The following is a 14,772-nucleotide window of genomic DNA, read 5'->3' as shown; positions in this document are numbered from 1 at the left end:
TGTTCTTATTATTATTGTTACGCTCATTGTTATAATTTGCATTTTTTTGGCATTCGTTATGCCCAAGGTATCGCTGTTGAGTGTCGACAGTGGCCGAAATGCTCGGAACAACGTCCGCGCCATAGGCGCCTACTGCACCAGCTGGGGCTGTTGTTATATGAGCTCCTGCAGCAGACGCTGAATCTGTGTTGAGCGCGCATAAGATCGGTGTCGAACCATTTTTCGTCACCGTTTCCGGCTGTGACCGTGCCTGTTGCTGCTGTTGAGATAGCGGAAACTGCTGCGCTAGCGGCAAAAAGCTATTGCTATTGTCATTGTCAGTACTATGACAATCGCCGCTATGTAGCACAATAGAGCACGTGCTGCAGGAAGGGAGGCAGATACAAGTGCACTTGCGGGGAAGGATGTGCTGAAAGTGCTCGAGGTGGTCGAAACTGTCGAGGTGGTACGGGGTTTGGCAGTAATCGTCTGGGTCCCCCGAATACGAAACAGCACGTATCGTGGGGCCCAGCTGCTCGAGGCAGGGGCATGGCATTTGGTCTCGTACGCCCGTGCTACCTAGAACGGATAACAGGACAGCGGAAATAAAACAGCGGGGACAATCAACACTAGCGATAGAGTATAGAGCGGAAAACAGAAACGCATAGATAGATATATAGAAAGTAAGAGACCGAAAGGAATTTGTTTTCTGATGCTCAGAGACGAATAAGCAAAGAAAGAGATCCACTAAAACAGCAATAGTTAGTAAGATCAAGGAAGATAAAGTTCCGTGGTGCTGTATGAAACACAGTGTTGAAGATGGGGAAGAAAAGGAAAGAAGATCACAGAGGCGACGACAGATAGCCATAGACGTATCTTGATATGGTAGTAATGCGACACAGACGCGGGCTCGAGTACACGTTTACAGGGTGCATACTGTCCGCTGTACTCTACGAAGAAAAGGAAAGAGCATTAAACTATACTAACTACCTCTACTCGTCAGTAGGTCAAGGCAAGCTAAAATCGTATTAGTTGGGAGACACGTGACAACGTGATGACGTTTACGTACTTTACTCTCTGAGACTTTCCATAATGTTGTAGTAGAAAGAACAAAGGTTTATGGTAAGAACTATACCGGGTTGGTTGGTTGGTGCTGTCGATACAGTGAGTTATTGGTCCCGTAGGAAGACGCAGATTCGCCAGAGAAGGGATAATAAGCGCTTGTGGGGGCCCAGGAAAGAAGAAAGCGGGGTCGGCGGATGAGGGAGTGTGGAGCACCAACATACCTTTACGGGTTGGGGTAGAGGTTTCATAGGTTGCAGATGTTGCACTTGTGGCAACCACCGTAAGTTGTTGTGTTTTGAGTCTTGTTTCTAAATGGCACCGATGTCCATGTTTGTCGGGCCGATGCGATTGATCCTCAAGCTCCGTTTCCTCTATTATGTCCTTCAGTTCATTTTCTTTTCGCTGAAATAGCCAGATAAAAATAAGTACGTCAATGATAATAATCATGCTCGTTAGTATCCTGATCCATAGTGCTCTAGACAACAGATTTTTTGAATTTTCTACGCCGTGCCGACCGGCGCCCCAATAAACGAATCTTTATCAAGACCGACCCATTTATCTACAAACGTATCTTGTGTGTGGAATTGCTATCAGCGCATGTGAGCTTCAATCTAACATAACTCGGTATTCGTTAATGTCCCACACAGCGAACACAAAAAGAAGACTGATAATTACTTGAAAAGTGAACTGATCGATATAAACGTATAACTCGGTTTTTATCAAGAATAGCCAAAGTCAGCTGAACAAAACCTTTACTAAGCATTAGGTTTTTGTAAGACATAGACGTATATCGGCAACACCCTATATTTGTAGATATCGCGTAGCATTTGTTACGTTCTAACAGCAGCTAAGTACAGTGTGGCCTAGCAAAGACACCTATCGTTATTTTACAGCTCTCAAGAATGTAAATGCTTAAATCAGCTTCGCGCCCCGCGACGAAGGCAAATAGGTTTCATGTACGTATTGGTGAATATTGATAGCAGATTTCTCATAATAAGTTAGTAATAATATATAACATATATGGTTCATAATGGGGTGTCAGCAGATGTGGTACCTATGCCGGTAGACAGGCTTGATACATTAATTTCTATAAGGAAAAGTAACTCGGAACTCGCTATTTTCTCTCCACCCATTCAGTTTGAGTAAAACGTTATTTATTTGCACAAATCAACAACTTACTCTATTATATAAAACTTAAGTTATTCCGATTCATATAACACTAGTTGACATACGCAGTAGAAATTATACGAGGGTTTTCATTTTTAAAAATAAATGCCAGCTAGCAAAATGGTTTGCGAAAACAAATTACTATATATATCTGTTCTATTAATTTATTTTATAACGAGTCTAAATCTTCGCTTGCATTGGTAACAAAAGAATCGAGAGAATAGTTTAATAATACTGGTAATGTTGAAAGTAGTAAAAGAGGCAAATGACATTGTCACCCTAGCAAGAAACCATAGAACACTAAAGCTGATTTTTTTAGCTTTGTATAGGCTTTATATTAAAAAAAAAAAAAAGTTGTATCAAAGTTTGATATCGAAGGAATACTTCATGAGGAAACTGCGACTGTATAAGGCAAGCGCCGTTTCGTGTTCTGGCTAAGAAACTCACTATCAAATCGACTTCATACCCTGCCATAGACGAGTGTGGTGCGACGCTTACCCTCTTCTTGATTTTTCGTTGCCTGCGCCGCCGCCGGTACCATCTCTTTGTGATTCGTTTGGCCCTTCTGGCCAGGTGGGTCAGGTACTTAATGATCTGCGTATAGCAGTCGGCGCTCTCCGACATTGAGATGGTTGAACTTGAACCGGCGCGCTGGCGTTCCTGTCGCATGCGTTCCATTTCTCTTTTCTTGGTCTCCGAAAATTGAGTAGCGATCACAACCAGGCACAGGTTGATCATAAAAAATGAACCGATCTGCAAGACCACCGAAGGACATCGGACCGGACAAAACACGAAAAAATCACCAGGTGAATGAGCGATCGTAATTCAGACGGTGATTGAACTACACGGAAGCAGGACGGTAAATATACAAGTAGTACACAAGAGCCAAAAGGGCAATACAACGCAACTAAAATTGAAAGGGGAGTGGGAGAAAGAAAAACAAACTTTTTTTAGCTTCTGTTACCTTCTTGTGTCCCTCCTACCCCAGGCCGGAGCTGAGCCTGGCTAAATTTGCCCTTCTATCTAGACGTTTTGCTGCTTTCCTGGACTCTTGGTCTGACCACGCCTGTAGCAGTAAAAGCCCCCAACAAAGATTTTCGTAATTTGTTTCATATTTGAATTCGACCTGCTCCTTTTCTATAAGAACGCTTAGAGAGTGTTCTTCAATTTTGATATGGACAAATCACCATAACGAGCCTGCGTAAGTGGTCGTTAAACTGAAAACGATACTGACTGATTCTATCAAATGTTTGATCGAACTATATGCCTCAAAAAAGGGAGAATTGTCTTTAAGTTATTATTGACCGTCCTTAGCGTTCGGCGTACTCGAATGCATTCTCGGTAATAAAGTTTATCATAATTAAGAGTCAAGTCACGTTTCATATGCGGAAATTATGTATCGTATATGCACCTACCTACGCATGTGTAGAGGTCCTATTTTCGTTTGTGCGATTGTTCTTTTAGTTTACATCACTTGTTACGGTAACGATACATTCATTTGAATCAACGCGTATGTGTAAAAGTATCGTTCGATAGAAGAGTAAATACGGCTGAGATTTTTAAACAGTTGTCATTTCACTCGTTACCTCATAGTAAATCATAGACAGCAACCGCTAGGTCTATTTACTTACAATTGATGAAACTTTACAACAATTAACAACCCATCTAGGCCTTCAGCATCTACTGATCTATGCCTACACGACAGACGAGCCTAGTCTTCTGTGAGCTAAATCAGATTCGCACAGTACTGTAGTCCTTTATCCAAAAACAATAGGTAACCGTTCCAATTTAAGTTGTTACTGTCTACGTTGTTACTCCGCCAAACGCAACGCACTGATTCCTTCACTTTTAAACTACACTTTTCAAATTCGAGCGTCGGGATAGCCCCAATTTCAACGAGTGATTTTCCCTTCATTTTTTTTGTCGCGTGGAAACACTTGCCCCCAGGCTTTTCTCAAGTTTTTTGGAATAGGGAGAAGTCGTAAAAGGCTAGGTCTAGTGAGTACGGGGAGTTAGAGGAACATACACATCGAGTTTTTTTTTTTCAAAAACTGTTATACGGCTAGTGAAGTGTGAGGCGGCGCATTATTCTAATAGAAAGTTCAGGACTTATTGCACCACAGTTCTGGTACCTTGCATCGTATACATTAGCACACAGTTTTCTTAAGACCTCTTGATACTGCTTTTTGGTGATGATGAAGCCGGACGACATGAACTAATAACGAACGGTTCCCGACGATCGAGGGAAACGTGAGAGCCAGCTTGCCTTTTGCACTTGAGTCGTGCAATTTTTCTTGGTCGGCGTTCATTTTTAAACGGCTAGTTGAAAGATTGCGTTCTGGTGTCATTATCGTAGCCGTACGCTTACGTGCAGTTATTCGTAATGACAGATTCAAGCAAGTTTCTCTCTTTTAGAAGTGTCAAATATACAGTTCTTCAGGTGTCCACCTGCTGGACGTTCAATTGGTTCGACATACATTTTGCCTTAAGTCTTCTGACGTTCAAATGTCCTGAGGTAGGCCAATTGAGAGCTATATTCCTGGTGTTAGCTTTTTTATGATGATTGGACTGTTAACAGGTCCCGGTTGTTTCACTATTCTCGTTCATAGTCGCTATTAAAGGTTTCCCAGGATGAAAACTGTCCTCGATAAAGTCCCGTTTATTTTCGAAACGCTTCAACCACCTGCTTACTTTAGCTATACTCAGTGTCTAATCGTCGTAGGCATTCTGCAACATCTACAGCGGTTCTATTGAGTTTTTCTTTTACACGAAACCTAATGTACACTCGTTGGTCCATTTGGGAAAAATCTCTAGACTTAGTCAATCTTGTTGGAAGATTCTAGATTGCATCAGATTGCTATAAAGTTTACCAGATTTTTTTGTCAAAATAAGCATGAACTACAAACGATCATCCAGTAGTTCGAAAATTGACTCATTTACATTCGAACAAACAATTGCATCCAGGTTTGTATAGACAAGACCGTTGTTTCGGCTACAGTACTTACCACAATGAGAAGGACAAAATAGATCCAATCCCAAAAGGAGTGCGCATCCTGGACATAGTACATGATATCGGACCATCCCTCAAGGCTAATCACCTGTAACGATACAAAAACAAACACAATTATGCCTACTATAACAGCTTCTTAAAGCTATGGGGGCAACAAATTCGTACTCTTCACTTCAAGTTTTCAGGAAAACATGCCAATACTCAGTGGATAATGGATGCGTGCTTGGTTAAACATCAAAACCTATTCTTAACTAACTTTCCATCCATATTCAAACGTTTCATTCGTAGAATTCCTACGGATTCAGCCAATTGTATGTGGCCATAGCAAACAAATATCTACGTAGAAAACCCGCGGCAATGGACATGGAGGATACTTGATCACTTAGATGCTGCCTCTGTGCGACAGAGTGGAGTCGAATGGGCGATAACAAAGCGAGCAAACGGTCACCTCATTACGCTGTTCGGATATTTTTTGGGAGACGAAGCAGGCAACCCGGCTATGGAAGAGTGGAAACTGGACAGGGCTCAAACATAAGATTGCAGAGGAGAAGATTGTCCGACTTACAGTGGGAAGCTACGCTTCAGCTAGCCGACCCGAATTTTTGGCCCAAGGCTAGTCTCGATCACGGTCGACCCGATACTTGCTCTTCAGACGCTTAAGTTCCTAGTCACTTGAGAAAGAGTGGAGAATCGAAGATCACTTCAGCCACGTTTTACATTAAGGACATTACTGTCCGTTGCCCCTATATAGAGTGGGAGCAGAGAAAGGGAATGACGGCTAGATTGAATAGTCAGGACACGCTGGTAAAACAGACTATGATACTTAAGAATATCAAAAGGATTCAGGTTTTTCAGTTAGGAACAGCGTTGTTATAATTATCACACAACAGGAGGCTGTAAAGAGCTTGCTGGCAAACTGAAGGAGCTAGTGGAAGCCGATGCTTCTTACAAATCACAGAAAAAAATGGTGTGGGTACCAGTCAGGAGCTTAGCGAGAAAAGATGTGGATAGTTGGAACTGTAACTTTTTATTCTTTGAAGGTAAAGGAAAGTAAAACTACATATATATATATATATATATATATATATATATAGAGTTTTAACATGTCCATTTGAGTTAGACTAAAGTTCTCATTTAAACATAGGAAGTAGGAACATGCCTTAGGTTGAATAAATCAGATGCATCAAATTAATCCAATGAAATAAACTGATCTATGAATGTGTCTATGTAATTATTTCCCTCTGCCATTTTCTCAGAGATCCTCACGCTCTTATATTTAGACGCTATTTGAGCACTGCAGGACTTATAGCAACGGCCACACCCAGAGGCCTAACGACTTTCTGTTCAATGGGGAGCTATTCGGGGACTACTTGAAGGAGAGGAAGGAACGCTCCTTGAAACTTTTGCCTAAAAGCTGAAAGAGAGCATTATTTAATTACGGGCAAGTCTATAAGAAAAGAGGTCGCATCTGACAATGATCAAATAGTGTCCTCCTTCCCCCCCCCCCGATACCGCATCATGTTATCCCTATCCCCCCTTGAACCCTAACCTCCCACGACTTCTACAACAGATCGGCTCCGCAAAGAGCAACCGTTGCAATTCTCTTGGGAATCGCAACAACACTTTTTGCCTACCTGCCATAGGATCGTTAGACAGGCTAACTATCCTTGGGATTCTCGCTTTGAATGGACGACTCTTGTTGACAAGATAGAAGCATCGCATCGCTAACTGATCGCATTTACACAGGTTGGTGATGTCATAAAGAGACTGCGGGACTATGCCAAGGTCAGACCTTGGAAATCACCTCACGGTTATCTTTTTTTAACAAAACTAACGCTTTATAGCAAACGGCTTAAGGGACCTCTTTTGAGGAAAAAATATAACAGTTATTACTCTCAGGAGACACAAAGAAACGTGCTTAACAACAAATTGTGTAATAGGAAATGCTGGTCATGGAAATGGTTAACCGTGGATTAGAACAATTATCTGAAAGTACAACTATAATTATTAAAGTTAAAGTAAGTCCATGCAAAACCGTTTCTATCATCATGCTATATCTACGTGGGCAAAATTCTGTATTGAATAGATTATTGCATCAAAATGATTCGAAGATTGGACAGTAAAAGCTTGTTGTTGACTTACAAGGAAAATAGCCACCCAGGCTAGGCCGATGTTGTCGAACGAGATCGCCCCTTGGAAGGGGTTCCGCTCCCCTGCGGAACAGTTCGTATAGTACTGGTTCCAGTTGATACACCACGAATCGTTTAAACTCCGCGGGGGACTGTGGTCCGGAGATTTCCCCTCTGAAAGTCAAATTATCGTAACATAATTATGGACTCATTTATGTAACAGTTCTAACTGTGCAACTTAAATAAACGTTTACAAGGAATGCGTCAAAAGGGTCCTTAATGATTTTGACTAAATCTGAAAAGCCCTATCGATTACCAGCTTTAGGGCCTAGCAGAAACAAGCTGAGACTCAACCTTCGAGACCTTCTGAGAGTTCACAGCAGCTAAATAGGCTTTGTGCTTTTGTAGAGTATGAAACCACTTTTTAGACTATGTTCACGTTTGTTATTTTACAGTATATGGCCCCCAACACAAAATCCAAACATTTATGTACGTTAAGCAATCAAAGTGAGTAAAGCTCCGTTACTTGCAGTGCATGCATCGGTCAAAAAAGATCATGGTCGTAGACAATATTATACTTGTATTGCTGTTCAGTGCATGTCTATTTAGTCCAAGTGCGCGATATTCTGTAGGGGGCATTATATGATGATCAACTATGCGATAGATAGGTTGATTATTCGTGTTATATTGACCGTGGCACTGTGGTCAACATAATAATCACAATATCCATCAGTATAGTGTAAGGCCATGCACGCACGTACAATGATACCACCGTCAATCAACTCCCGGCTAGCACAACGTTGGCAAACGTTGAACAATAGACACACTAAAGAACACCATATCTCTATAAGATTTTTCTCAAGTTAACTGTCAATCTCTGAACAACTCATATTCGATATAACAAAGATGTACGCGTGGGAGCGCACTGCACGCTACTCAAAGCAAAATTGGGTTAAAAAAAACGTGAGGCTATAGAAAGCTATATGCTGATAGCCGATTTTTGTTTCTTGTATGAAGTTTCAATTGTGTATGTACATAAATATTTTGTGATTATTATGGATTTGAAGCGTTTAGAGGACATGGGACGTTGCAAATAGCGTTTACTGGATATCAAGGGTAATCGCTATGAGAGAAATGCAATTTAGTATCTACAGACTCCGGATGCTAAACAAAGCAAATGTGCTCCTTGCTGACCATCTAAGGTTCAACACTATTACCTACTCAGGAGCAAAGGCTGCTTCTTTTTTGTTTACTGAGCTCCTTTTCACTATTAGAAAGTCATGCGGCAAAAGGGTTCGTCTTTTTTTTTGTACTAGTGTAATTGTCGCAAGCGTCTGGTTAGCCCAGAAGCAGTATTCTCCAAAGGCTGATTACTTTCCAGCTGACTGTTATAGATCCGTAAAGTGTCTCTTTATAACTCTTTCGCATTAAAACTATGAAAAAATTTCTCCGTAATTTTAAGACCCGGTTTATGAACTCGAACTGCTTACTAGTCGACTGTGCGATGCGATAAAATAAAACCATGCATCGAAATTAACCCGTAGAGACAATCACATGGTAAGAATTATATCTAGTAGTACTCATTTATCTATGCTTCAATTAGAATGCTCCGGAGAAGAAGAACCCGGAGCCCCAGGAAACGAGAGCAGCAATAAACAGCAAATAACATATTTCTTTTACAGTACAGAAATTAGTATCAACATTTTATTCGAAACACCGCTAAGTCAAGATACAGGATTAAGTGTGATAGTCTCGCACCTTCCGTTATAATTTCTAACTGTATACGCCTTAGACAAACATCTTACGATCGCTTCGAAACTAACACGTTTCATTGCGGAGATCAAGTTTAACCAAGGGAAAACTTCCGCTGCTTTCTACGAGCTGTTGCAATAACAATTCGTCTGATACAGTTAAGCCGTTGATAGTATAGATGTAGCGTAGCGTCAACTTCTTGTATAACTTTTTTAACTTGAATTTAAGCAAAGCCATTCTTTTAATACAGGATTTCGCCCTCGCTTCGATGCATAAATTTATTTAATCAAAGCAACCGTATAACTACATATTTTCTACTAGCTTTTTATTACACGACTTGTGTATATTTTATTCAAAAATTATAGTAATAGCATTTTACTCTGCTTTAAACAGTTTATGCTCTACTATTTAATGAATAAGGTTTAATCAAACTGTTTTGCAAGCGAATATAGGCAAACGTATACAAATTCTTCCATACTCATTGGAACACAGCCAAGGAGCTTGATAATTATGGCGCTTTTATTTTTATACTTTTTTATTACATATATATATATATATATATATATATATATATATATATATTAGCTATCGATGGCATAAATATACATTTTTTTGATCACGTCCTCAATATAAAATACGTAAGTAAAAAAAATTCAGTGACCAATAGAAACGCCAGACGAGTGCAATTTGAAAAACGGCTTCTCTTTGTAACTTTTTTTTTCGATCTTCACAAGGCAGTACCAGCTAAATTAAAAGAGAGTGGAAGAAGAGCTATTAGATTAAATAACTGAAGAACAGGAAAGACGATAAATAAACATTTAATAGAAGAAAAAACCTTAAAGGTTTAGAGCGAGAACATTTTATGAAAGGATTTATTAAAAGAAGGGAGCTGGTTATAATAAGTTTTATCATCGAGGTTTTACGCTGATTAGTTTATATAAACGTCTATAAATCTTAACTTCTTTGATGCTTCAAGAGCAAATAACTTTCGCTCCTATACCATTTCTATAGCTTCACATGTATTCCTCCACAAAGGTTTAATACCTCACCATAGAGAGATTCACCAACATCGTGCACTGACCAAAGGGTGAGGGTTTTTTTTTTGCTCGCAGAAATGTTTTACTACCGTTTCCCAAACTTTACGCCACAACAATGCATTTCTTCAGCAGCCGTCACGGTTACAATGAGCACAGCAGACGAGTCTTAATCTGCGCTATTCCTGACGGACTGCCTAGTAAGACCCGAATTTAGCCTGCGGTAGAATGTATATGACCGTCTTCTAGTCCCATTTTAGCCAACATGTTTATCCCTATCGACTTAGATATTGATATGATGATATTTAAGAGCAGCAGAACATGTTTATACGAATTCACGAGGGTCTAAGTCTATCTACAACAGGCAAATTCATCTTAGACAATCAATTCTGCGGCATTGTTGTTTCGTAGCACTCCGTAAGAGATGTTGACGTGAAAGCTTTGATAGCCCATGGTTCATCTAATTACGTACGGCGTACATTAAACGTAGATAACGAATTCTGTGCGTCACCATTAGAAATAAGCCGACGTTACTGTTAAGGCGTAGAAATGTACAGCGGTTTAACATCAATTTAGAAGTTGGAATTTCGAATTACGCGTTGGTCATATATTGCCAGGTCTTTCTCTATCAGGTATTTTTGTTCACCTGGTAACTAGATTAGATCAGGGCGCTATAAGAGACAGTGGAGGAAAACCGCCCAAGTTTGAGGTTTCGGAAGAGAGTTAATTAGCGTAGCCACTTTTAGGTGTGCCAAAGCCCCTACGCGCTCCTACGCTTTGACTGAACTAAGGCTTTCAGCCTCGTTCTCAAACTGCCGTTTAATAAAAAAGAATAGTAGGCCTATGCAAAGCCGAAGGCCTATGCTGACCTATTTTCAGTTTAAAACCTACTTTCGTTGTTTTACTTTTATTTTATTTTGTCTGCATGTGATGTTATCCACAAGCATCCTAGAAACGCAAGCATAACACTCTATAGATGTATCAAAGAATCGTTCAACTTTATGGAGAGTTTCATGAATATATATTGTTCAAACCTTTTAAAAAAAACTACTATTAGTTGATAATTGTCTTTCCGTTGAGCAGCCGTAAAAAATGATAGGACATCAGTTATGTAGAGTTTCCGCTCTGTTTTTTTGGCTGCCAAGGAGAACGGTCCTACAGGCAAGAAAGTTTTCTGGACGTGCATTGCTTTTAACGAACTTAGACGATTACTAAAAATATCGGTTTTTGCAGGTTTATGGATATTCGAAAGAAGAGCAAGAAAGATGAATTTCCTGACGAGCGGCAGCAACAGCACGACTGGGCTGCCGGTTGTGACGAGATGATAGTGCATTAAGATAAAAGCAGAGATAACTAGTGTTCCTTTTCACCCAGATATTGTTCGTTTACGATGCCCCTCGCACAAGTGTTGCGCAGTTCCTGCTAGAAGAAGCTCACATTTACTTCGTTTGCCTTGGTCTCGCTGGCGGGATCGATTTATCAACAACATGATCATATTTATTGTTGTTGTTATTGCTACTATTAACAATAATATATTGCTATTGTTGCACAGTAAACAACCGCAACGTTGTTATTACTGATCACAGTGACAACAACAACATTGTCGTTGTGCCTGTTTTTGTCGTGAATGCATTATGAAAGATGCTGTAAATAGTTGATCGAGTGCGTCAACAGCAAGGTAACACCCACCTCGGCGCTTTTACTATTTTCGGGGTTCTGGGTTTATGAAACAGACAATGAATACGGAGATACGTAGCTCTATAGTATAATCAGTGAGGTAATATGCAAAATTATAACCTTCAGGTTGCATTAAAATATGAAATCGGCTAAATTATTATGCTCATTACTTTTGGGTAAATCCCAATCTATTTAAATACGCCTGTAATTTTCTCATTTTTTCTCAAAGTATTAAAAGCATTTCTTCCGCAAGTGAAGTTAGTCATTGGTTGATGTCCACTAAACGCTCATTGGCTTTTTAGCGTAACGTTGGTAGACGGATCAGTACAACTACAATTCAATATGAGGTTCTATAATTAAATATTTAATAAAGGCACTAAGCCTAATTAACAAGATAATAAGTCTAATAGTATGTAAATACTCAATTTCATATATCGATTGTGATAAATAAAAAAAAAAGGTAGAACTTGAATCTGTTTACAGTTTTAGAGTAATATGAAAAGTTCTTCTTTGTCATTTAAAAAACAAGTGAGTCATTAGAACGTATAACTCTTTCGAATGGACGATGAAAGCTAACATTAAAAACATTTTGCGAGCGAAATGGAGCCTCGGGTCGAGCGATAAGCTGCGATTTAATTTTTCTTAGATCGTACGTAGTAGTAGCGTGGTTATTACCTAGCTGAGGTATTAACGAAGTACGAATAAAATAAGTTGACTCAAAACAAGTTCAAAGAAAACGAATCCCATCGGTTCCGAAGTCGCAAGCTACCTCTGGCTTCATTGACATTGCATCTTGACAGAACGATGAAGAAAACGTATGATCTGTACGCCACTATTTGAAACTTCACAGGATTGCTAGCAGACAGAATTTTCTAATGTTGAATGAATGTCTCAATGAAGCCACAGGTGTAGTCACGCGCTCTCACTATTCATTATCTACGCAATTCTAGTTCACTCAACGAAGGAGATACAATTAACTCTCCGTCTCAATGAGACTGCAGCGCCGTGTATGCATATTTTTTTACAATTTAAAATTTAAAACACGAGCGACGACGGCTAATCTATTCAACGAAAAATATAGAAAAATTCGGGTATTTTTTTACCAAACTACCGCTGCTTTCTGTTATTGAAAACGATCTGTATCGATTAGTACCTGATCTCTACGTTGTCGTACGTAACGGAAATAGGCAAAAAAAACACCCCTACACGAATTTCGGGCTGAAATGGCATTGATTGAATCCGAAATTAAACTAAGGGGCTCGTGTTTCTTCTGCCACTAACACTGACATTATTGCCTCCTTGCATAATAACTAACGATGCCAACTGTTTTTTTCCGTTCAGCACAAGTTAAAAGTTTTAATGTTCCCGCAAGTTAGGTCAGTTTACGTTCCTCCCAAAGCTTTTTGTTTTTCTTTTTATCTTTATTTTATTTATTTAGTAGTATCAGTAGTATGTTCCGTTTTTGATTGTCACGTCCCCGCCGTGTTCAGTTAGAGGTAGCCAATCAAAAATGGTGATTGGTCCCTGTTGAAAGCGACTAGCGCCTTCTAGGTCTAATCTAGTGCTATTCAATTGATTGAACTACAAACATGTTAGCCATTTTTGACTGCCTATATTTCTTTGCAGGCGCGACAAGCGGCAGTAGGAAGACGCCAATAGTAGCCATCGACGACAGCAGCCGCATAAAGGTCAGAGGGGTTTAATAATGAATCCCCAATGTTGTGTGACACAAACAAGTTGACCTTCTGCGAGACTATTCGTCATTAAGAAAACTTTATTGGATTTTACTAGAAGTCACTGGCGAGACGTTCTGAGCTTCTGTCTCTCTTTTGAGCCCCTGAATTGTGCTTACGCAGTAACCTTAGTGAGTGCATACACCAATCAGGAGATCAGCAATTTAACGTTTGCCCTTACATAATAGGGCAGAAAATCGGGCAATAATAGTAGACCTTAAAAGCAGCACTGAACTTGCGGATTACTGAATAACGGATCATATCATAATGGTAACGATAGAGAACTCAAATAAAGAGGAAAAACGAGTTGTGGCTGAAATGCTTGTCCTGATATCGGTAACGTATATCACACTCAAAGGATCAGCTAAGGCCAACGATTTTTTCTAAATAAAAAGTGTGTGTTTTATTTGTTCCGTCTATTTTTTTCCTCTCTCTTGACAAGCGTTAGCCTCGGACGTTGCAGTTCACATACAGGTAATAATCGTAAACACGTAACTGGTTAAATCACCCTGAGTCATTCAAGACAGAACTTTCCTCGTATTCTATAGCTATATCGCCGCGGTTCGCCAGCTTGTGTACAGGGTCGTAGCAGTCTTTCGTAAGTAAGTTGATACGAGATGTATTCGTATACGTGACCTTATTCAATTTCAACCAAATACCATACTTTTGGAAAGCGACATTAACTTGGTAATACTTCTGCATGAAATGCTTGTTTAATCGAGATAGATCAGTTAGTATCATCTATTGTTGAAAAGTAGTTATTAATGTGGGTCAATGGGTTTGGTGACATTTGGTGAAACGCAAACAAATCTAAGCTATCGTTTTTTCTACTACACACGAAGCACAAGGCTGTTTATCTGGCTTAATTCGGTATAGAGTGCATCTCATGTGCTTGGCTACAGGTCCAACTACCTAACTAGGCCCTTTGCCTTTGAACCGCATTCGAATGCTCTGTTCCTTTTCTTCTCCGTTGTTTTATTGCCATAAGCTCGCTTTCTTCGATTTTTAGAGCAGGCAGTATTGGCAAAACAATCGCATATTTGCGAAACGCCCACTGTGACTTGAAGCTTTTTCGTGGCTGCCGCCAAGTTTCAACTTTTCGCTGAGCGACACCAGCTTCTGTATCGCACCCACATAAGCAATACTGTTTTACAAACTTTCTGCTTATCTTTAACGAATTGTTTCGTAAAACATAGGTATATCTAAGGTGATTTGGCACCTGGTAG

The 14,772-nt window shown here is 39.8% G+C and overlaps 1 protein-coding gene and 1 long non-coding RNA gene across 2 annotated transcripts in view; one reads left to right on the top strand and one right to left on the bottom strand.

Annotated features, from left to right (window-relative positions):
* The window catches only part of Ca-alpha1T (Ca[2+]-channel protein alpha[[1]] subunit T), an 80,573-nt gene that overhangs the window by 44,821 nt on the left and 20,980 nt on the right, over window positions 1-14,772 (bottom strand). Inside the window, exons 6-10 of the mRNA XM_022843534.2 lie at window positions 7,364-7,524; window positions 5,217-5,309; window positions 2,710-2,964; window positions 1,266-1,446; window positions 63-558 (exon numbers count right to left, since the gene is read on the bottom strand). Of these exons, the coding sequence (XP_022699269.2) occupies window positions 63-558; window positions 1,266-1,446; window positions 2,710-2,964; window positions 5,217-5,309; window positions 7,364-7,524 (1,186 nt within the window). The remainder of the gene's footprint in view (window positions 1-62; window positions 559-1,265; window positions 1,447-2,709; window positions 2,965-5,216; window positions 5,310-7,363; window positions 7,525-14,772) is intronic.
* On the top strand, window positions 11,331-13,952 carry LOC147752709 (uncharacterized). The gene is made up of 2 exons (XR_015313346.1): window positions 11,331-11,814; window positions 13,440-13,952. It is a non-coding gene; the product is annotated as an uncharacterized LOC147752709 (long non-coding RNA).

This window comes from Varroa jacobsoni, unplaced genomic scaffold (assembly GCF_002532875.2).
Source record: "Varroa jacobsoni isolate VJ856 unplaced genomic scaffold, vjacob_1.0 scaffold_1065, whole genome shotgun sequence".
Taxonomy (NCBI): Eukaryota; Metazoa; Arthropoda; class Arachnida; order Mesostigmata; family Varroidae; genus Varroa; species Varroa jacobsoni.
The sequence above is the reverse complement of the archived record's forward strand: the minus strand, read 5'-3'. Positions and strand labels throughout refer to the sequence as shown.